General features: G+C 42.2%; 1 protein-coding gene across 4 annotated transcripts in view; it reads left to right on the plus strand.

Annotated features, from left to right (window-relative positions):
- Window positions 1-24612, plus strand: part of MYO5B (myosin VB) — a 339707-nt gene that overhangs the window by 285887 nt on the left and 29208 nt on the right. The window contains exons 26-30 of one of the 4 annotated variants that reach the window (XM_072992940.2): window positions 872-1009; window positions 5790-5855; window positions 8849-9088; window positions 10723-10823; window positions 14688-14765. In XM_072992940.2, the coding sequence (XP_072849041.2) occupies window positions 872-1009; window positions 5790-5855; window positions 8849-9088; window positions 10723-10823; window positions 14688-14765 (623 nt within the window). The remainder of the gene's footprint in view (window positions 1-871; window positions 1010-5789; window positions 5856-8848; window positions 9089-10722; window positions 10824-14687; window positions 14766-24612) is intronic. The other 3 variants (XM_072992941.2, XM_072992942.2, XM_072992943.2) reach the window with 3 other exon arrangements.

Raw genomic sequence — 24612 nt, forward strand, 5'->3', positions numbered from 1 at the left:
AACAGGTTTTTCCCCATGCAGTTAGTTGTGATATATTCTAATGAAAATTGGGCCATATCTGGAGATAGTGTCTCAGTAATATAGGTGGTTGGGGTTTGATGTTCTGGCTTTTAGGAGGAGGGGTATGCAAAAGCAAAGCACTGGGATTTTAATGTGGGAGATTGGATGGCAGTCCTTAATCCTGTCAAACACAGTAAGCTTCAGATCATGTGGGAAGGCCCATTGACAAGTCTGAAAGTGGACTTTGAAAGTTGATCATGCTAATACCCGAAAATAAGACCTAACCTGAAAATAAGGCCTAGGATGATTTTTCAGGATTTTTCGTAATATAAACCTTTCCGGAAAAAATAAGCCCCAGTTTAGTGAAACCCCGCCCTCCACTCTTGTGCAGCAACCAGAAGATGATGACATGACTGCATCTGAACAACTGTAGATTGTTGTACATGAAAAAAACAAAACATTCCCTGAAAATAAAGCCCTAATGCGTTTTTTGGAGCAAAAATTAATATAAGACCCTGTTTTATTTTTGAGGAAACCTGGTAGTTTAAAAATATATGTGATCAGAGATGAGAGGATTCCAGCATTTGTCACTTGAAAGTAAGGAAAAGAGTAACAGGTAGGAAGGGGAAGGTGGTGATCCCTGTTATGGAATCATTCTGATGTATGAATTATGATGTGTTTTACAAAATTGTTGTTCATACTTCTGATGTTTTGTACTCCTAGACTGTTAAGTAACTTTCCATGTTATTTTTTCTATAGAAATGTTTTTGAGAAATGTATTAGTTTGAAACTTAAATGCCTTTCCCAGCGTTTTAAGATGTCTCTTTCCTTTTTTTTTTCTTTTTTCTTTTCTTTTCTTTTTCCACCACAGGAAGTTGGCTTAGAGAAAGCAGCCATGGACATGACACTCTTTCTAAAGCTTCAAAAGAGAGTCCGGGAGCTGGAACAGGAGAGAAAGAAACTGCAGAGTCAGCTGGAGAAAAAAGAAAATGAAAGCAAAAAAACTCAGGTACCGAGTGACCCAGTGCTGTTAAACAATGTTGATTCCAAATCTGTAATTGGTAAGCCCGTGAACTTTTTTAAAGCAAGTGCTATAGGTTTGAGAACGGAATCAGGCAGTGCATTAAATGTGCCCTGCTGCATGTTAAGATCTTACCCAAATATTAAAAAATAATTTTGCTGGTCAAAGACCGTAATAAAATATTTATTATTATTGTTTTTAAAATAATGAAACTTGGAGGAGGCTGTATGGTATTTTTGGCAAAGCTTAAACTAATGGCAGGTAGTGCCATAGTAAAAAGAATACATGGCCATCTCTTTTCATCTTACTTTCTGCCACCCCCATCACTATTTCTCCTCATTTCCCTAACCAGCAAGCTGCACAAAGTGGGACAGAGTTTTCTAGCCAAAGTTTAGAGGATATTGCTGCAATGGGGCTTTTATAGTTAGGCCAAGGGTCATGTAGAATTTGATCTAAAGTGACATGGGTCTGTGAGGGAGGCATGGGCAACTTCCAGAGGTCAACGGACTTAACTGCTCACGCCAGAAAGAAATTATTTAAAATTCGTTTTTTAACCAAAAAGATGCCACTGCTCCCTCTAGTGTTCAACATTAATATATATATATATATATTTAGGGACCCAGAGGTGCTGAGGACCCTCAAAACGTGGCACAGTTAGTTGACACAAGCAGAATTTCTGAGCTAAACTTTAAAAAAAATAACATAGATGGTGCTGGGGACAGCTAAGGATTTTATGTGACCCATTTCTGCTCTAGAGCTCCAGGTTGTGTATCTTGGATATGAAAGTTGGACTTTGGGAAGTGCCAGGGTCCTTAGTGTATTTGATTATGTTTTTTATTTTCTAAAAATAAAAAACACAGTGCTGTGTTATCACCATGTTATCACTACCTCTTAGTAGGCTTTTGCAATGATACCTTTCATGCCAAATAAGAATCTGTACAGCCTACATAGTTAGATGAATCTTGCAGCATGGGTTCCTAAGGTTTCCACGTGACCTTGTTCAGAAATACTTTGTAAACTTCAGGGAAGAGGAATATAACTATTTGGGGGCTATAATTCCAGAATCCTTAGTCAGTAATCCTACTGGCCAGAAGTTGTAGCCTGAAAAGTTAGCTTTTCTTTTCTCTGATAAACACAACCTTCTGATTCAAACAAATCGCTTCTTGATCCCCATTGTGTCCACTTGCTTTCCAAGTATTCTGAGATGTACAGACCGTAATCATGCCAGATTTTTAAAGAAATATCTGTGTTATCCTGTAGTTTACAAAATCACCGCAGAATCAGAATATCCATTTGCAGAATTACTGCCGTCTTCAGAATGTATACCATAATCAATGTTGGAACAATTTATCCCACGGTAGAGGTTAGGGTTAGGGTTATGTCGGGGTTAATTGGCCTGACAATGACTCCAGTGTTCAACGTAACCTTGATCATTTGAGTCTGGAGGCAGCACGGGCTTAAATGTCCTGAGCTAAGTACTGGATGGACGGACGGACGGACGGAAGGAAGGAAGGAAGGAAGGAAGGAAGGAAGGAAGGAAGGAAGGAAGGAAGGAAGGAAGGAAGGAAGGAAGGACGGAAGGAAGGAAGGAAGGAAGGAAGGAAGGAAGGAAGGAAGGAAGGAGTAGCAGCTATGAGAAATCTTGGGCTGCTCTGCTACTGGCACAGTTCCCTCAAAAGGGAATGGCTGAGATTGACAACAGAGCCAGCCTGTTGTCCATTTCTTGCTGCTCTATTCCTGCACCTGCTTGTGAGGGCCATAGGTCAGGAAGAAGGGACAAATGATTTTCATGCAGACAGGTTCAATTGCCGACAATGAGAGAATCTCAAGGAACAAGGCTGAAAAGGGATTCTCTAGGAGAGATCCAGTACCAATCAGAGCAGAACGTATTGGGCTTGGTGGAGTAAGGATCTGACGTGGCACAAGACAGCTTCAGAGCTTAGTAAAATTACTTCTTGTGGGGTTGTAACTCCCAGAATCCCCACTGTTCACACAAATTGTGGAATTCTGGAAGCTCTAGTCTAGTCCAAAAAGTAATTTTCCAAACCTTTGATAGCTTCATATGTTCAAGGCTACTAGGTCCAGCCTACAGTAGTAGCCTGTAGAATACTAAATTCCTACAGATCATCTTTGGGGATGTAAATATTGAGAGCTCTCAAAGGATTGTAGCTTCTACATGGAACCTGGGAGAACAGGGTTTTTCCCCCACTCAAAATAGTTGTCTCAACTGGAAAAAAACAGGTTGGATAAGAGTTGCTGTTCCATTGCTTTCTGGGCATGGCAAAGCACTTGCCTTTTAGGTATGGTCATTGGCTGTCCTGCTTTCTGTTCATCCACCCATTTGTCAGTTTCTCCTTTGGTGGTGGTGAAGACTTTCTAAGTTATAGGAAGTGTCCTTTTTATGTATATTCTGCTTGTCTCGAGAAAGAGCAACTTTTGTTTGTTTGGGGATTTTCTGGGACAGAAAGGAGAATCATTTATTTAAAAGAATGCTCATCTCCCCCAGAGTCCTTGTAGAATAACACTTCCACTTCTCTTTGCAATTCATTTTTTATTAATTTTTGAAAAAGCAAACATAGTAGGTTTAAAAAGAAAAAGAAAGTAGACTGTGTCTTCCATGTACTTTAATGCAGGATGTTAGCTGGACCACAGACAACTCTCTTGATGCTGTTGGATCCCAAGTCCCCAACAGTCATGCTTTGAGTTATGGTCAGGCATTGGATTTCAACAGCCTCCATAGAACAGGGATAGAGTAGTCTGAGGTTGCCCAGAGTCATTCAATGAGCTTTGTGGCTTAGCCAAAATTGGACAACTTGTGACCTGTACAAAGTTGCTGGACTTCATCAGAGCTAGTCAACCTAGTCATTACGAAAAGGCCATGAGAACTGCAGTTAAGCAACTTGTGGAGGACCATAGCTTATCCTATCCTGGATTAGGGCAATGTTAATTTGATTTTTTTTCTGTCCTTGCTTTGAGACTCTTCACTCTATACCAAGCTACGGTAGTTCTCATATACTGTTCTTTCAATACTTCATAGAATGGTAAGAGTTGGAAGAGATGCAAAAGGTTGTCACGTTTCGCTGTGGGTGTAACTTTACACAAGAGGATTTTGGTCACTGTTTCCAACAGAACTCCCAGTCCCAGTTTAAGGTTACAGCTGAGCAGTTGAAGCCACAGCCAGAGCTCAGTTGGAGAGATTTGGCCAGCTAGGAAAGGAATTTATTCCCTGGCTTTGGCCCACTGGTCTCCCTGAGAGGAACACCATTCTCTCAAGGCGATCCTCTCCTGTCAAGAAGGCATCTTTTAGAGGACTGAACCGTCTTCTGTTGCTCAGCCTCTGGGGGCCCCAGATTTTCAAGATCTCAGCCCCCCAGGAATGCAAGATTGGGCAGTTTCCTTTTTCTTGTCGTGTTTGGGTTCTGACTGATTCTTAATTGGAAGATTTGTATAGCAGGGCTGTGACAATCTGTGGCATGCCTTGCATCCCAGTTTATAATAAAATAACCAAAACTTCTGTAAAATGTAAATACACAGACAATAAATACAGGAATAAAGTAGCAGATGTGAAAATAATCCAATAGTTAAGAAACCCTAATAATAAAAACTACCAATCAGACAATTAAGAAAAGGCAGACATCACAGGAAGCCATTAAAGGGTTGAGGAAGCATGACAGTTTGCCAGCTATCTCAAAATAGTGAAAAGAAACAATATATTTACAGTGGTGCCTCACTTGATGTCGATAATCCGTTCCGTTCAAATCGCTGTTAAGCGAAATCGTCGTCGAGCGAAATTAAAAAAACCATTGAAACCCATTGAAAACCGTTCAATGCGTTCCAATGGGCAAAATACCTCATTGTGCAGCGAAGATCCTCCATAGGGCGGCCATTTTCCGGTGCCTTTTAAGCGAGGAATCCATCCTAAAAACAGCAGGGAGCCATTTTGCACAGCGGGGAGCCATTTTGCGACCCGCCAATCAGTTGTTTGGAAATCATCGTAATGCGAAGAATCGGTTCCCGAAGCATGGAACCGATTGTCATGAAGCAAGAAAAACCATCGTAAAGCAGATTCGTCGTTTAACAAGGTAATCGTTAAGCGAGGCACCACTGTATTTATGTATTTAAGATGTCCCCCTCCTCCTTTCTCCTTAAAAGGATCCAAGGCAGCTTACATCATTAAAAGACAATGTTAAAGCTAACAACAGTGAGTATACAAATACTAAAAATTATTGAATAAATATCATACTGAAAAAAACATAAGCAACACCAAAACACATTCAAAGCAGTAAGGCACAACATTTAAAAAACCTCACTCCGGCATCCAGTCACTGCCCGAAGAGAATGATCTTTGCCTTCCTGTGGAAGGACAGTAAAGATGAGGCCAGCCTGGCTTCCAGTGGGAAGGAGTTCCAAAGTCTGGGGGCAGCCACAGAGAAGGCCTTCTTCCATCTACCCACCAAACACACCGGTGAAGGTGACAGGAACCAGTTAGACTCCCAAGAGGAAGGAGCAGGTAGAGCCGTGCAGTGATTTGCCTACTAAAGATGCTGAGGGAAAGACAAGATGCTGAAGGACCCCTGTGCCATTCCATTGTTTATCTTCCTCTTCCTTGATTTGACATTTCCCAAACATCCTTGGATCCTTTCAAGGCCAATCACGGCCAGCGAGCGACAGATTCGGTAAGGTGATCCCAAGCAGCCATCAGAAAACTGGCCTCGGTACCCTGTTGTCAAATTGAATCGTTCTCTTTCTGTCTTCTTAATCCATCCAGGTAATTGAAATGAAGAACGAAATGGATTTGGACCGCGATACAGATCTCGCGTACAACAGTCTGAAGGTAAAATAAGCTTCTAGGCTAGGGGATGTATTTGTACGTGTCAGGTGCATGGGCTTTTGCTGGTATCAGTCTCTGCAGATCTACGTGACAGGAGCAGACCTCCCTCCAGCTCTCTTTCTCTCTTTTATATAGTGGGAGAGAAAGCTGAATAATTTCTCCCATAACTTAGGGTTGCAAAGAGTCTCTCTGTTTCTCTCTTTCTCTCTCTCTCTCTCATAGATACAGATACAGATATAAATGTAAATATACCCTTTTCCTCAGTTACGGCACAAATATTCAGCTTTCTCTTTCTCGCTCTGGGGCTTAATTAATTCTTTGTTCTATTCCACTTCTTAATCCCCTGAGTTAAGGAATTTAGGCATTTTATTTGCTGGCCCAGGTTTCCCACCTTGCTGCAGGCTGTGCTTTTTTGCCCTCTCAATTATAATCCTGCTGTTCTTGGACTCCGGTGCACTGGTAAACATATTGGGGGCTGCAGAACCCACCTCTCTCTTGCTCAGGCCTGATAGAGCTCCCACAGTCCCCTCGCCAGCTGTGCCGACTGGAAAATTAGAGGGAAGGGTAATCCAAAAAAGTACCGTATTTTTCGCACCATAAGACGCACTTTTTCCCCACAAAACAGGGGGGGTGGAAAGTCTGTGCGTCTTACGGAGCGAAGAAAACAGATTATATTTTCCTGCTTTCTTCTCCTAAAAAATTGGTGCGTCTTATGGAAAGGTGCATCTTATGGAGCGAAAAATACGGTAATTTTTAAGCAATTCAGGTCTTGGATAGAAGGTCTTCTTTCCAGGGGTCACTTAGCTGAGCCCAACTAGGCAGGCTGGCTCTCCCCCCACCCCATTTTATGGAGTTTTATTTTGAATGAAAGCCTCTGTGCTTTGCTTTAGTTAATCTGGTTGCTGTCTGGTTATTTTTTTAATGACGCTGTTTCATCTAGTCTGTTTTAATACCGTGTCAGGGTAGGCATAAAGTGTTCTTGAGCTTCAACTCTCCACTTTTGGCTCTGATGAGACTAGCGTGCACTCCTGCACCCCCTGAATCGCAGTATTCTGCTGGATGTGATTTACGAACCTGTGTTATCTGTTTTGGGGAAGGGGCCCTGATTGGGCAGGAAGTGGAATAAAGTTTTAAGTATGAGACTACTTCTCCACTCCATGCATAATTTAAGATATGGAATGCAGTGCCATGAGATACAAGGATGGCCATTGGATTCGATCTGAAAGGGGGGAACAAGTCCAGGATCTGTTAATGGCTCTTAGCTATGAAAGCTTTCACATTTACAAGGATTTGCCCAGAAAATGGTGTTCCAGAAGATGGATGTTGTCCTTAAGCTCTGTTTTCAGGCTTCTGGGAGGCATCAGATTATGAAGCAGAAAACCAAATATCATGAGGTTTTGGTCTAGTCTGCGAGAAATAATTCTTATTTTTTAAAATAATAAATACATCAACAGTTCCTGAACTGTACAGCTTTAGATTACTGGTGAGGAGTTGCCAACTTGAATGTTTCATTCTTAAATGAAAACTTGTTATCCATACAAGATGAAGATATGAAAGAGAAGGGTATGTGAGAACGTTTCCCTTTGGTGTCCAGTTTTTTATGTACATAAAATGTCATGAGGGTTGTTTTTTAAAAAAAAGGTCATGGAGTGGCTTTCAATTACACTGATTCCCACCTGTTCTCAGAAGTGGAACTCTAGGGAAAGTGGTAGCAGCTCTGCCTGCTATTTTTTTTTAATGAAATATACTTTTCCTATCTTCCACTGATTAAGTACAGCTCTCTACTGTCACCTGCAATCCATTTTTGTTGGTTGCTTATGCAGTGCTTATTTGTATAACACTTGGAACAAATGCCCGAGAGCACAGTCAAAATTTTGCTAGGTTGAGCAGAGAGCGGTGTAGGCTAGACTCCAGTCATTGTTGTATAGACTCATCAAGATTAATTTTGGGAGGCAAGACAAGATATACAGTATAGTAATCTGTTTTTTAAACACTCACCCTTTGGCAACACAGTATATTTCCTTAAGTCATATTCTACTAGTTTTTCTAGTCTCTGAACAAAATCCTCCATGGAGAGTTGACATAAATGGAACTTGTTCTTTCCTCTTTTTGCCAGTTTTTTTTCCCCAACTGCTTTAGTTTGGCATGCCTTTTTTATATCCTTAAATGCTAGACTCATGATTAATGTGTGAGTTGTTAGGAACTTGCTGATAAATCTTTCATGTGAGTCAACAGGGAAAAAAATTTTTTTTAGACAAGCTGGAGGAGTTGGTATAGAAAAGGAAGCTTCTTGGTCTTATTGAGTCATTGCCGAGCAGTCTCCTTTGGAAACAGTCAGCTCCCTTAATAAGACAGCCGTTCTCTTCATAAGAAGCACACAACAATGGAGCCCACTAAGATGAGCGCAGAAGGCGCTCCCTTATCTCACAGGTCAAAACAATAGATTTCAGTGAAATATATATATCTTAGAAGATGAGGAGCAAAAATTAGAGGCAGGTTTATGACAATATTAAAAATTGAATTCCATGTGTTATATATTTAAGGGCACTTGTTGAAGTGATCCTTTTACATGTCATGCTAACGAAAGCAATCTATACTCCTAAACACAATCTATAGTGTTCAGCACAGAGGGGAAACTGTCTCGTTTATCTGTTCTAAAGATGGAACTATTCAAAGGCATCGCTCTTGCCGATCCATTTACCCTCTTACATTTAAAGAAAGTTTGCAGGTTCCCAATGCTTGCCTTTCGTGTAGGTTGCAATAGTTTGACAATTACTAAAAAGTTAGCTTGAAAGTAATACACTTATCTGTCTGGATCCACAGTCAAACTCTCTGACTCTACTTGATCATTCTATTTTTTGTTTTTTAGTTTTGTTGTGTTTTTTTTAGTTGTACTAAAGCTTAGAATTGAAAGGATTTTTTTAAAAAAAATCAACAGCATCAGTTAATAGAAATGTGCTGAGCTGGGATCACTTTTCAAATATCATTTTTAATAGAGGCAAGAGTTAGAATCTGAGAACAAGAAACTGAAAAATGACCTTAACGAGCTGAGGAAGGCTATAGTGGACCGGGTGGCGCACAACAACTCCTCCAATGACGTCCATGACAGTTACAGCCTTCTCCTCAATCAGCTCAAGTCAGCTAATGAAGAGCTGGAAGTACGGAAGGAAGAGGTGCTTATTCTAAGGACACAGATTATAAAGGCAGCCCAGCAAAAAGATGCAGGCAAAAATATGGTAATGGAAGAGAATAAAATGTATGTGTGTGTCTTGTTTGTTTGCTTGCTTGTTTTTGTTTGTTGCCAACTGTTGCTGTTTGTCTGTGGTGGGCCACTTCGGTTTATAGATGGCTCCTGCCAATGTCTAAATCTGATTGCTCACAGGAGGCTTTTGAAATTGGGCTGGGGGGCGCATGTGGTTGTGCTCTGGGTCCTAGGTTGCCCACGCTTGGCTTTAAGCAAGTCCAGAATCAAGAGGGTTGTTTTGAATAACAACCCCTTTGAAGTCTTTGCAAAGGGTAAGGAAGATTAATTTTCTCCATGTTTTAGATCTGTAATCAGAGAAAGTACAATTCTGCACATTCATATTAATTGATATTCACAATGCACATAATCATTGCAAATTATGACATTGTTAGATTATTTAATCCAAAAATATCAGTCCAGTTGGACATGTTGACTTGTAAATTTCAGGTTTAGGAGATAATGAGTGAGAAGTCTGATCATGTATAACAAGGAGGTTAGGGTTTGAATTTCATTCTTTGAAAGATACAGTAATGAAGGATGTTAGCATAGGGCTACAGACAGTAGAATATTATGTAGACAAGAAGTTGTGAGTGCCACTAGAATATGGAGTAGGGCTGGGATAAAGATGTTGTGTAGGAGTTTCTACTGCAGCATTTTCATCTTTCCAAAGAACAGAGGTAACTACTCAGCCAGAATAATGGCAAGCCAATGAGATGCATTAACAACTGGATTGTGAAGAGTTAGAGGTGCAAGTGTGGAACATGAAGGAGTGGTCCATTAAGTTGCTAGAGCTAGAATTGAAGTGCTGAGCCCCTGTGATGGTTGCACCAGCAACTTCCAGACAAGAAAGTTTTTGTCATCAGTCTGGTTGTCTCCAGCCTTTCTATTGGACTAGTAGAGTTACTGATGCTGATCATGTATATGATTCTTTTTCTTAAGTAGTTCCTAGGCATGTTAATCCTAGCTTGGGCTCATGCCTTTGCCCTATTGAAATTTTAAAATGATCTTGGGTTTCTGGAGCCAGAGGGTGAATCCACCCTATCCGTATCTGCCTAGGTTTGCAGATTCCCTGGATGGGTTCTTTTCCTTGCAAGATGTCCTTGTTTCCTATGGTTTGGTAGAACCTACAATGGATTCTTCCTTCTTTAAAGAATCATCGTCTGGTTCTGGTCTTAATGGAAGAGGACTGGAACGAGCATTGGGGGAGTAGCAAATTTGGTGCTTGGCAGGCAGATGAGAAGGCTTGGATGACATAGGCAGAAAGTCCAACTGCTGGCTAGAGGTAACTTGGGAAAAGGCTTGATCCTTGCTCTTTTTCTGCCCAAAGACTCAGGTCTAACCTGGAAGCTGCCAGGGTACAGTGGGGGTAGAGCCATGCTAGCTTACGGTCCCATTTTGCTCCGCATTTAGCCTTTAGTGTCTTGTGCAACCCTCTGGGCCTTCCTTGTTCTCTTTCTCTCTGTTTTCTGATATTGAATTTACCTTGTGGCAAATGTAATTGTGCTTGTAATCCTTTTTGCAAATCAGAAGTGATGCATGAGTGATCACTACAGAGCTACTAGAGCACTGGAAAAAAATAGAAATAATTTATGGGACAAACCATTTCATGGTTGACCTTTTTTTAAGGAGTCGAGCATCAACATGCAAACCAGCTGGCCCAACAGTGACAAGCATGTGGATCCAGAAGATGCAATAGAGGCTTATCATGGAGTATGTGAGACAAATCGGTAAGCCTGACTTTGTCTGTTCTTTATGAGTAATCAAATGAATTGCAATCAGGACCTCTGTTATGGGGTTAAGCCATGAGTAATCACCGGGCACATCATCATAATGCGGGCAGCCAACATTGAGAGGTGTTTTTACACAGGAAACTGTCCCATGCAAAACTTTTCTTGGTTGTGGGCTTATGGAAATTCAGAATCTGATATTGAGGGAGGCATGGTATTAGAATCTTGGTAAATTCCAATTGTTAATCCCAACTAAAGGAGATCAGTTGAAACAATGGAACTTGTTAAGCTAATTCTTGCAAACATTCCAGTGGTTTACTGCATCTGCTTTGTTGTTATTGCAAATCACTTCAAACATATGGTGATCCTAGGACTTTCAAGGTACATTAAATGTGCAAGGAATAGTTTACTGTTGCCCCTCACCAGCAAATTTCTGTGGCTGAGAGAAGATTTGAATCCAGGTTCCCAGAGTCTGAGCCCAACGCTCTATCAATAAAGCCAGACTGGCTCTTCTCCGGTGGAAATGCCAAGTTAGAGCTACTCTAGTTGGTACTGACAACTGGATTTAGCTCTTGGCTTCCTTTTCCCCCTTTAAAAATAAATTCCTAGACCTCCTAGGTAATGGAGCACATCTCCAAAACATTCCAATCAGGGCTGCAAAAGTTCAAAAAGGCTATTAACTTTTTAATGGGTTTTTAAAGACTCTGGGTCCATTTGAATATATACATTTCATTCATTCATTCATTCATTCATTCATTCATTCAGTTTGTATCCCATTCCCATTAGTTTCGAGGCACTTCTCTGGGCAGGTTACAACACATGTAATAAAAAAACAAAAATATAAAAAAGAAACATTAAAAGCAGCAGCAATAACCCAACACCCCCCTCAAAAAAAACATAGCACTGACTAATCATTTAAACCCAGTGAATGGAGGAAAAGAAGAGGAGGGAGAGGAAATGGGAGGACGGTGGCCAGCTAGGTTTGGTGTTAAAAGACAGAACTTGGAAAACATTCAGGTTTTTTAAACTGCAGTGCCTTCAGTCCCCTGGCCACCGTAGAATTCTAGAACGGTGATTCTAAAAAGCAACTTTTCCAAGCTCTGGAGAAAAATGCCATTTAATCCAGCATCATGATTTGGAAGTTCTTTAGCTTAGTCCATAATATTATAAGAATTCTGGAACAGCTCTGGTATCAAAGCCACAGGGAAACCTGATTTCTGGGGCAAGAAAGTTGCAAGAGTCACTTACATCAAAGAGATCATCCATGTGCTCTGCAGGAGATAAGTGTTTACTGGAACGGCTGTCAGCCTGTTTTACTGGAGGCTGAAAAAGTGGTTTCTGTGTTGTGAAAAGTCCTGACAAACCACCAGTCTTGGGACAGAGAAATAAGTGAATAAATACACATCTTGCCTTCTTGGCATCCTATCACCAACGTTAGCTCTAAATTTGCATCTTAACTCTCAGTACAATTCCTCTTTGATTACAGGTTTTCCCCCCAGTGAGAATTTAAGTCCTGAACTTGTGCCATCCTCTTACAATAACATTAAAGACAAGACATTTATATTACTCTCATGAATATCCTTCCATCTGTTTATCCGGTAAAAACACGAAGTAAAGAGAATAGAGAAGAAGGAGGGAGCAGCTAGATATAGATACAGTGGAATATTAATAAGATGGTTGCAAGCAGGCCAGGTAGCCATTCACACAGTGGTTGTTAGGAGGGGCCTTGTGGCGCAGTGGTTAAGCTGTAGGGATGCAGCCAACACTCTGCTCACAATCCAGGTTCAAATTTCAGTAGCTGGATTGAGGTTCACTCAGCCTTCCATCCTTCCAAGGTCGGTAAAGTACCCAGCTTGCTGGTGGGGACAGGGATGTGTAGCCTGCATAATTAATTGTCAACCGCCCAGAGAGTACTTTAAAACGCTATGGGCTGGTATACAAGCCACACACTTTATTTTGCATTTGCTTTGTTGGTCTCTGTGTAAACAATCCCCCAGAGTCCCCCTCACCTTTTCAACCTTTAATGAATATAGTGGCCAGATCTTTGGTCCTTCATTTCTTTGGGGCCACAACTTCCAAAACTCTTTCTGTGTAAACTTCAGTTTAACTCCAAAACATCTTTTTAAAAAGTAAGTGATTTCCCCGTTTGAGCATTAAATGCTCCTTCATCAACCTCCACCTATGAGGATATGGTAGCACTTGTCTTAAAAGACATAATGAGAAAAGGAATCTGTCTTGCCTTCTCCTCTCTTTAACGCTATGGTTCTTCACAACTGCCCAATTTAACTGCATGCAGGTCTGTTTAGGAAACCCTTGAGAACCCCTCTCCATCTGGGTTGGCTTTCATAATGATATTTGTGAACACCTTACAAGCTGATATAGAAAGGGCTTTGGTCCTTTGAGCTAATTTTGAATGGGGCCATGGAGTACCCTTTTCTGTTCCTGCAGCCTAATGAGATAAAAGTGTTCCCTTCTTGATACATCCGTATGAATGAATCTCTGTATTTGGTCTGCGCTTAAGCAGCAGCCTGATGTCAAAGCACAGATGCCTTCAAATTAGGAGACGTAAGCTTTAACTGCCCCTCCCCAATTTGGAAGTGCAAGTCAAAAATTTATAAAGCGCTTTGATCCCTGCGTTTCCCCTCCACTTGCTAAGCCTCACTTAGATTTCTTAATTTTGTGTTAGAAAAGGGGGAGTGTCTTATACATGGAGGCATCTTATACACGGAAAAATACAGTAGTTCAAAATATGAACAAAAATGATTGCATCTAAGGGCAAACTGCATGGTTAATGTCAGGTATGACCCTCAAAGGAGCAAGTGGGAACTATATCAAAGATTAAGGACTAGAGATGGAGGTATTCATATTCTTATATGAATATGAATACCCCTGCACAGGTGGACATAACGAAGGTCCAGTCCCCTGGGGCCATACTGTCCACTCATCTTCTGCTGTTGCTGCGGGCTCCGGGTTCCCTTCCTACCACTCCAGAGCCCGCTCAAGCCACTCCTGGCAAGAGTGGGAGAATGAGCCTCACTTCCAGGTCGAAGAGTGCATCGCAGACTGCAAGCTCTGGAGCGATAGGAAGGGAACACGGAGCCCACGGCATCCCAAAAGGAAGCCTACTCCCTAAATCAAACTCTGGGTCATTTATCTGGATAGTTGAGAGAAAAATGACTCTGGCAGATTAGTATATCACAATAAGCAAACCATAGACATTAAATCTGTGTGCATCAGCGCAGATTAAAATCTTCATCCCTTAAAACTGTGACAAAGAATACTTAATGCAGTAGCACCCCATATCCACAGGATCATTATTGGCTGACTCACTTATCCATGGTCTGAAAATATTAAAAATATGAAAAGAAAAATCCTAGAAATACATATTTCTAATGATGAAGTCACCAGAACTGGCCACTAGAGGGAGACCGAGTCCATACTGTGGATAGCATTCACTATAATGCAGCATCCATGGGGGGGAGGGTCCTACTGTACCTAATAAAAAATACCTAATAACAAAAACCTACAACAACTAAAAGTTACCTAATCCTTTTGTATAAAGTCTTTGAAAAAAAATCTGATTTTTAGCAGAAAGCTTTATTGATTCCACAGGTCAGAACTTTTGCTCAGTAAGTTCACCCTCCTTCCCGTTGCTGGCACCATTTCCTGAAGCTGGCTAAGGCCACTAGCACTAAGACACTATCCTTAAATACGTGCTGCTGCTTCTCGTCTGGTGTAACAAGGACAAGACTTGTGTGCCCGTCTACCTGAATGCAACAGAGGCTTTCCTATTCTTGCTGACTCTTCTTTTTTCTTTTCTTTCTGTCCACCTTTGTTTCCCTTTCCTCTGTCCCTTCTTTCTAGCAAGACTGAGGACTGGGGGTATCTGAATGAAGATGGAGAACTCGGCTTGGCCTATCAGGGCCTAAAGCAAGTTGCCAGGTCAAATCCTTTACTTCTTTTCCTCGTTGTTCACTTCTTTGGGCTGTTTCCCCTTGTTTCTTTCCAATATTTCGCGTCTGGCTCACTTAATTCACAAATACTGTACCCCAAACTGGATCGCTTTGAAGAAGTTCCGGCTCTAGCAAAATAACTGCTGCTTGGGTACTGAATGGCACCAGTTCTATCTGTGAAACTGGGCTGATCTGTGCTCTCTTCCATCACAGGACAGCAACAAGCCGTGTCCGGCTGGTATGATTCAGTAAGAGAACATGGTTGGGCTGTCCAATTAATGTTGGCTTTTCTGGAGCCCAAGCGGGGAACATGTTTTTCAAATGAGACATTTTCATGCATTAGGTAAAGGTGTTTACCTTGACAATTTTTGTCCAGTCGTGTTCGACTCTAGGGGGCGGTGCTCATCCCCGTTTCCAAGCCATAGAGCCAGCGTTTTGTCCGAAGACAATCTTTCGTGGTCACATGGCCAGTGCGACTTAGACACGGAACGCTGTTACCTTCCCACCGAGGTGGTCCCTATTGATCTACTTGCATTTGCATGCTTTCAAAGCGCTAGGTTGGCGGGAGCTGGGACAAGCGACGGGCGCTCACTCCGTCGCGTGGATTCGATCTTACGACTGCTGGTCTTCTGCCCCTGCAGCACAGGCTTCTGTAGTTTAGCCCACAGCGCCACCACGTCCCTTCATTCATTACCCATCCACAAAACCATCTTGCCACCAAACCTGCACTCCACCGAAAAAACTATAAGCAATTCCAGCTAATTCAGGAGAAGATATGGCCTTCTCGTTGATTTTATTGACTTGTTTAGATGCTACCTTTCTTCCATGGAGCTCAATGTGATTTACCAGGGGTTATCAGGAAGTTTCTAGCTATGTCCAGACCCTCGCACTTCTATATTTTCAAGTCCAGGATCCTGTTGTGGGGAAGCCTCTCCACCAGCAGATGTAGCATGAGTAGTTTTTTGAGTGTCTTTTGAGCGTACTGAATCGTCTTAGCTGAACTGAATTGTCTTATTCTGAACTCCACTTTACATAACAGTAACTCTTGAGAGAATCCCGTATTATGACACTAGCAAGGCTTTACACGCCATCAGCTGCCAACAGGGTCCTGGCCTAAGTCTCTGTGTGAAATATCTTAGGTAAACAGTAATTCTTGGAGTTGCAATAAAAAAAATGAACTTTTCCCAGCTTTAGTCAAAAAGGCCTTTATTTCTTTGTGTTCCCTTTTTTTTTCTGGCGAGAAATACAAACCAGTTATTTATGGTATATGTAACCTGCAGTCAAGAGGGATCTAATGAAATTTGTACATGTTAAGGAAATAAGTAAGTCTGAATTGTGTGAACCAGAAAATGCTTCCACTGGGATGACAAATCTGAATTAAGGATCAGCGCATTGAGTTCCTAGTTCGGAGAAGCTTTACACAAAACTAAAAATGGCTTTTCTTGGCATCAGACTTGTAATGCACACTCAATTTAGCATATATCACCTTTTGTAACTACACACATATTCAGTCAGTGACTGAAATACAGAGTAGACCCATTGGATCAGTGGAATTTGCAGAGGAGTTGACTGATTCTGTGGGCCTACTCTAGTTGCAGCTTACTACTGGATTTTAGCCAGTGTGCTTGTTCCTCTATATATATGATGATATTGGTGCTTTTCCCACCATTCAGATGACAAAAGACGTAAATCTGTACTGACAAGTAACAAAGGTTGACAAAAGCCCTGGTTTTCTAAGGGTTTTTTAAAAACCATCTCCTGTTGGTGGGGTTTTTGTGTTGTTTTGTTTCACCTTGTACTAGGGTGCAATTCAGGCAGCAAGAACATCTTGGATTAGAAGCCTTCAGTAGTAGCACTATTTCACACACACAAAATTACCAATGCAGATAGTAATTCTTTTAAAAGGTTTGAGGGATTTCTCACCATTTTTGAAAGAGCTGAACCTTCACTAATAAGGCCTTACAGAACCATAGAAGTGAAGAGCTGGAAAGGACTCCAGGGGTCATAAAGTCCGGTCCCTTGCTGAAGCGGGAAATCCATAATGCCTTAATTAATGTAATCTAGCCTCCATTAGAAAACTTGTAGATCAGAAGCTTTCAGTCAGAGCATTAATGAGCTCAAAACAAAGCAACAGCCAAACGCCTGGCACAGAAGATGATGGTTTAAGCAATTTCCTCACTGTTTTTGAAATAGTTGTTGGAAAATACAGCTGATTTCAAAGTAGATTTGCAGTGGGTAAGCCTGTGCTATTAAAAGGCTCCGACTGGCTGTTTTGGTTGTAGACTGAATCAGACTACAAAGGGCCTGTTGAAGTTGCAGGGGGAGGAGTGATGTGCCATTTGGTGTGCTCCTCCCATCTGAATATAAAATGATGCCCTCTAGCCCAATCAGCTGTCAAATGAGTGCTTCCCCTGATCGGCTGCAGAGGGGCAGGGAATGTGAAATTATTATTTTTTTATATTGCTCCTCTCTCTGTCAGTGCTGTTCTATTTTCCTTATTCCTGCCGTCTCTGCTTCCCTTCCTTCTTTCTCTCTCCTTTTCCCAAGCTGCAGCCATGATGGCAGTTGGAAGCTGTGGCTGCTAGAGGCTGCTATCTCCAAACTGAACGAGTGTGCCAGAAAGAATGCATGTTCTACCTCTGGGCCAGAAAGGTGCACAACAGCTCTTAAAGGGGAAGGATGAATCAAGCTAATTAGAAATACATGCGGATGTGGTCTCCCCCCCCCAATCTAAACCATGCCATCAGCAATCCATATACATATATGCCAGTGTGGACACCCTCTCATATTCAAAGCCCTCAATGATTACCAATGTTAGTCCACTTAAAAACAATCATCAGCAACAAAAATCCAACACAGAAGGCCATTTTTAAAGTATTTCTTCAAGCTCTTTGAACCATTCTTTTAAAAATATGCTAATTACTTAAGAGGAGCAAAGAAAAGCTTTAGGAGTAAATGTGGATAAGATTTGTGCTCATTTGGCAAAAGCGCTCCATGATGGATACATTCAAAAGAAAATTGGATAACTGTTTGTTAGATCTGCTTTGATTTGGATTCCTGCCTTGAGCAGGGGTAAGACTTCATGGCCTCATAGGCCCCTTCCAACTCAGCTATTCTATGATTCTATGAAAAAGGGGGGGGGGGGGACAAATGCTTTGTCTGCTTGAGTCCTAATAATAAATGGATACCATTGGCATTCAGCACTGAGATATGTTCAGTATGTCCTGAAAATTAAATAAAACAATGACTGCAGCCATTTATCTTCTCAGTCTCCATCCTTTATTGATGGAGTTGCCATACACATTATCTCGTTTACTACTCCATCGTAAATGCAGAGGCCTCCAATCAGTTTTTAAAGATGCTTATTTTTGAGTTGATTTCGCATGGATGGGTGATGAGGTGGTAATGTAAAGGTTATGAGAATGGAAGAGGAAGATTAAAGGGTAAAGATGTGTTCCTAAGTCTTTTTCTTCACATCTAGAATCTTGTTTTTGCATTTGAGCTAAGGCTTTGTTTTATTTATTTATGAAGGGATTGTAAGCTGCCCTTTAGATCCATGCCTGCCCCCAATGGCATGTAGTAGAAGGCGTGTAAGATAGCAGTTAGGTAGGCAAAAAAGGGGGAGAGAACAGCTGTTATTTAGCATATGAGGCATTTGCAGAAGTCTTTATCAAACTGTGGTGGCGCTGCAGGTTAAACCGCAGAAGCCTCTGTGCTGCAAGGTTGGAAGACCAGCTGTCGTAAGATCGAATCCACGCAATGGAGGGTGCTCCCGTCTCTTGTCCCAGCTCCTGCCAAACTAGCAGTTCAAAGCATGTAAATGCAAATCAATAAAGGGCCTTTTCAGCAGCTGCCCCCAGACTATGGAATGCCCTCCCGACTGAGATTTGTCTGGCGCCGACACTGATGACATTTCGGCGCCAGCTCAAAACCTTCATGTTCAGAAGGCTTTTAACTGAAATAATATCAGCTGTGGATCTGATGGCAATTTTTAGAATATAGATTTTTAATTGCATTTTAATTATTTTGCCCTTTTATTTTGCCTTTTTATTGTATTTTAAATGATGTGAGCTGCCCAGAGACCTTCGGGTAGTGTGGGCGGCATACAAATCAAATAATAAAATAAAATAAATAGGTACCACCTCGGTGGGAAGGTCACAGCGTTCCGTGTCTAGTTGCGCTGGCCTCATGACCACGGAAACTGTCTTCAGACAAACGCTGGCTCTACGGCTTGGAAACGGGGATGAGCACCGCGCCCTAGAGTCAGACATGACTGGACTAAATGTCAAGGGGAACCTTTACCTTTACCTCATCAAACCTGGTAAAGGAGCCTGAGCTCACTGTATAAACAAACAAAACATGTTCAAACTACTGTTGCTACCTTCATTCATCCAGAGAGTGTAATGACGTCCAGAAGCAGCTACAGCCTGTGCAGCCAATCCAGTTTGGGGCATGCTGCGCCATCTGAGGTCACTGTCCAAATGAGTTTGACTTCCCAGCCCACGGGACCTGTGCCTTTGCAGGGTTAAGTTTCTGTGTGTCTCTCCTCATCGATGTCAACACTTCAGAGCTCTTGCAGATCAGAGCATTTGTTTTTTCATAAAGTACCGGGTACTGCACTGATGTTGTTGGTGTTTTTACCACAACCTACTTACTCTCTTTTTCTTACTTTGTTCAGTGCATTTTCACTTGACTTTCCACTCCTTCTGGAAGCACTGCTTATTTTTAGTATCCCTTTGTAGCAGGGACAGGGTTTCGCACTTCCCATTTCATGTGCTGAGCAGCAACAGCTCTGGTTGGAAGCTTAAAGTTACTCAAGAGCAGACAAACAGACCAGCTCCAGCAGAGAAACTCGAGCAGGGAAGTGGATGTCTTAAAGGCTTCTTCAAGAGATGGAGCTTTCTTAAAGAGAAGTGGATCTCTGAAGCCTAGTAAGGGCCATGCTTACTAGGATGCTTTGGGTGGTTTTCTGGTGATATAATAAGTTGGGTGGAATATGTTGTTCTGGAACATCAAGAGCAGTTACCTCTGTGATCTTTCTCACTAGTTGCCCCAAGGCATTTGAGTTCATTTTTAAAAAAACTATTGAGTCTAGCGCTATATCACATTGCTACATTAGTTTAGCGCTAGATCAGCTCTGTAGACAAAAAAAGATTAAAATTGGTAATAAAATTGAAAGAACTCCAGTGAGCTCCAGCAGACTAAAGTGCTTCCATGGTATGTGTGTATGTGTATGGAGAACTTTGGAAAACAGTCTCTGTTTCCCTACTTGCATGCAACCATTTAAACAGTCCCAGTGGCATAGCAGCAGAACATAAAAGGAGAACCAGGGATCAGCAGGAGGTAAGGGGGCAGCGAGTGTGGGTTGAACTGCTTTGGACTGACGAGTCAGTGTGGACACTGACATTGAAACAACCCACTGTCTCTGTGTGGTCATCTAAATTGGTTGCAGCTGCAAAAGAGTCTTTGAGAATCAAGTCAGTGCAAAGTCATTTTTTTTCAATTCACCTTGCCGTTGTAATCACACCCTGAGACAGATAAGAGAGATAAGGTTGTGTGTTGTTTGTTTATTGATGGAAATGTAGCCTAAATCTCTGGATGATTGACTCCAGTAGCTTCATACTGGTGTCGTTTATAAGCTTAGAACAGGAGTGGGCAATTAATTTCTATAGGGGACCACATGAAAAATCTGAACTGTGTTCGGGGGCCGAACCAACTTTACTTAAAAATAAAAGATAAGCAACTGATTAACTTTAGACAAAAAGCTGTAAATGGTTTTGATGTTCAACTTGTTCAGTGAGAGAAATCCAGTCTGTCTTGGGCTTGAACACCAGACTGGAGCGACGACTAGCGGGCCGGACAGGAGCGGCTGGTGGGCCGTATGTGGCCCTCAGACCGCACTTTGCACATGTCTTGCTTAGAAGAATGCGGTGGAGTGGAAGATGCTATTATCAGTCATAGAGGCAAGATCAACGACAGTAAGACAAATGGATGCCATGGTCAGTAGTATCCATTGCCACTAAGAGGACTGAACAGAACCACAAGTACACTCCCATATGTGATATTATTTGCTTGGGACTTTGAGCCTTACATAGACCTAGCTGGCTCCTTTTCTCTCTCAGAGCAATAATATCTCAAATTTCCCTTAATTGCTGGTATAGCTGCCACCAGTCTTCTCCTAGAAAATGTGATCTGTTTGCTTAACCACCGACTAAGTTACTTGGGTGTAAAACCCAGCACATGCTCAGGAAACCAATGATTCTGGTCACATGACACAAGAGGCTTGGCCGTTGGACTCGTTTAATTAAACCAGGGGTCTCAAACATGCGGCCCGGGGGCCATTTGCGGCCCCCCAGATGCTAGTTTGTGGCCCTCGCCTTGCCTGCCCCCCCAAAGCGCCCACACATCCTCTGCTGTCAAGAGTAAAAAAAAAGCCTTGCCTCGCTCGCCGGCTCTCTCCCAAGACAGCACCTCTTGCACCCTCCATCCAGAACTGCAGCATGCCAGCCGGCCCACCTGTCTGTCGGCTAAGGAAACTCCTGGGCGGCTTCCTCGGGCTCTTGCTCCGCTTGGCGGAAAATCTGATGCGGCCCAGCCTCACCCAGACTCTGTCTATAGCGGCCCCAAGGTAAATTGAGTTTAAAACCCCTGAATTAAACATAGCTCTTCAAGTATAGTCCTTCCACACCAAGAGAATTCTGTCCTAAAAGAATTCCTTTATTAGAAGGTTAAAGCACTAACAAAGAGGGTAAAAAGCATTTCAGTTACAAAGGTTACATTTTTGATTTTCAGGCAAGGCATAAAATCTATGCCACAATTTTCACCTGACTAGGATTCTAACAGTCATGATGGCAAATCATGACGGCCGTAACTTGCTTAGCTCAAAGATGGTGGTCCTTCCCTGTCAAGGATCCATCTCTCTTTCTCCTAGTCTCTTTATGTATTTAAGCATTCCCTTTTACAGTCTTTAAAATTCACTTTTCTGGTTTTGCACGTTCCATGGGAATCCTGCGACAGGTCACTTGAAGGAGCCTTTGAAGTACCTGAAACCTGCATATTTGTGTTCATCTGCCCTCTAAGCAGGAACCAGCTGCCTCTGTATAGTTAGCATTTCAAGGGACTTAACTTGTGAATTGCCTTCTTCCCTTCTGGAATGGCAAATGGTACTCTTACAATCTCTAGATGTGATTGTATCTCTGTGTCACTTTTATGGCAATCTGCCCCTGGTTTCCAGCAGTCTCTCAAAAGCCAGTACTGTATCTTCACACCATATTCCAGCTGTCCCTGCAGTTCTCTTAGTAGAACAGATAAGGCCTGAATCCTGCCGGGAATGAGTAAAATCATCTGTCTCCTCCAACTGAGAACTCATCATCTTCTCCACCATCTTGCCTAGGAAGACGAGATAGACTGGAAATTAGTTCACTAGGTTTTAAGGGTCTAGATTTAAATCAGATTTTTATTTTTATTTTTATTTTTTTTGGTAAAGCCTACACCACTCCTCTTCTTAAGATAGCACAGATCTGATTCTTTCTTGGGGACACCAATTTTGATGGTTTCAATCCTGCTCTGGAAGTCATGTTGACAGTTTCAGAAGACTGAGTTCCACACGAGGAAGCAGACATCCTATTTATTCAGGCACGGAATTCATGGAGCCGCAAATCTAACGAGGAAGGCCAATTCCAGAAATTTATGGACCTTAAACAAAAGATGTGCCCGCTATCTTCCTTGTCAAGATGGAGCTTGCAACCTGGCACAGAGTAGCCAATAAGAAACTGGGTATTGGTTGCATTGTGCTGCTAATACAGTCAATACAGAAACTCGCTGAAGGGGCATCTATGTTGGCCATTTACCACAGTTTGCATCAGAGTTGGCATGGACAAAATCAGATTAAAACCTAGTGACTACATGATGCAAATGTAAGCACAGAGAGGCCTGATAGGGAGTTGTGTGTTTCTGTTGAGCTACCAAGGGTGGTTTAATTTTCCTCTGATTTGCTGATGTCACTTTTCTCTGCTTTGTTGTGTAATTGCCTGATCCAATGTAAAAGGGCACTTAGGGGGGATGTTAGTTCCCCTTAGCTGAGTAGGGTTGTCTGCAAATTGTTTCTTTCTTTTAAAACTTTGCAAATTCGTGCTGATTGAGGTAAGTAGGCAAAGATCTCAATGGGAATTACCCATTTGCACCTCGTCCGGTGATCAAAGGTAGTGTCCACTTTTGGAACTCAGGTTGACAGCTATTTTTGCCCCTGCCCCTTGTAGCAAGATAGCTGTTTATTGTCTGGGCAGCTACAGCGATTTCACACGTGGAAACCAGCAGGGACCCAATTAAAAAAACTGGGAAATCAAAGTGAATCAAAGCCTCTTTTCCCTGCTGTGTAGCTGCTCCCACAGCAGCAAAAAGAATAGACAGCCAATGGTCTTCTTAGTCAACGGCTGCAAAGAAACTCTGCCTTGCGTTGGCTTCCAGCCTATACTGTACAGTCCAACATGTTGCATGCCACTGTTGTTGTGGTTGTTACACTTGTGTGTTGACAATTTGCTTCCAGCTTCCAGTGACCTAATTACTTAGTGATCACCACAAGGTCCGTGTCATATACATCCCCTGCTTTAGGTCTTGGAAACTCAAGCCCATGACTTTCTTTATTGAATAGTCTATCTCGTATTTGACCTTACCTTTTTCTGCTGTTCTCAGCTTTTTTCCTAGCCTTATGGGCTATCCCATTGTGTCTTGTCTTCTCATGGTGTGACCAAAGTTTGATAGCCTCAGCTTAGTCATTTTTGCTGCAGGCTTCATTGCAAGTAGCACCCACTTAACAGGCTTGGGACATGGCTTACGAAACATTTGAAGGGGAAATGCAGCTGAAAATGCAGTACATCCCAGTAGAAAAAGCAATATAATATATTGCTATATTAAAACAGCCATGAATAAAAACTATTCAGAATAGTTTAAAAGCACATGAGAAACATTTCTAACTAGTGTTTGGGCCAGATGAAGGCTGAATACAGTTTAGAGCAGCTTATACACAGATAGATTTTTCCTACAGATACTGTGGAAAGAGTAGTTTGTCTAGAGCAGTGGGCCTCCGGATGTTCTTGGACTTCAGCTCCCAGAAATCCTGGCCAGCAGAGGTGGTGGTGAAGGCTTCTGGGAGATGTAGTCCAAGAACATCTGGAGGCCCAAGGTTGAGGACCAGCGGTCTAGAAGGTTGCCTTTGAAACCTGGGAGTTTAGGCAGCTTGCTAGGTTGGCTGGCAATGCCTGCATTAACTCAGACATCTGCAATAAGATTGTGTAATTGTGGTCTTCCTGGTATTTGGGGGCTGCAGTTTCCATAGTCCCTCCCCATTGGTGATCCTGAGTTAAAACTAGTGAGAGTTGTAGGTGGCAGAAACCTGGAGGGACATGTTTGCTAATCTGGCTTCAGAAGCTGCAGAGATTCACCAGCGCATGCATCTAAACAAGGTAGCAGAGATGACTTCGCCACGTCAGGCTGCAAGTCCGTCATCACATTTACATGCCGCCTTGTATGTAACAAGGAGAAATGTGATATAAGAAGCAGAAAACTAGCAAACATTTATCTCTGATAGAATTATAAATTGACAGGGAACTCTCCGGATGCAGAGGTGTCTTCTTTCATTTTATGGAGCATTCAAGTTTTGAACCCCCAGCTTCCAGGGTGAAGTTTTGCAGTCTGCTTTTATCATCTGCTTGGGTAGATGAGGTTCTGTGAAAATGCACCGATGGCTCGAGAATGCAGCTGTGGATCGTTTTCAGCCCTGCTTTCAGGGTTTCTTGGAAAAGCTTTGGAAAGAATTAAGTCAGAGGGGTTTCATTTGA

This window comes from Pogona vitticeps, chromosome 2, assembly GCF_051106095.1.
Source record: "Pogona vitticeps strain Pit_001003342236 chromosome 2, PviZW2.1, whole genome shotgun sequence".
NCBI classification, from domain to species: Eukaryota; Metazoa; Chordata; class Lepidosauria; order Squamata; family Agamidae; genus Pogona; species Pogona vitticeps.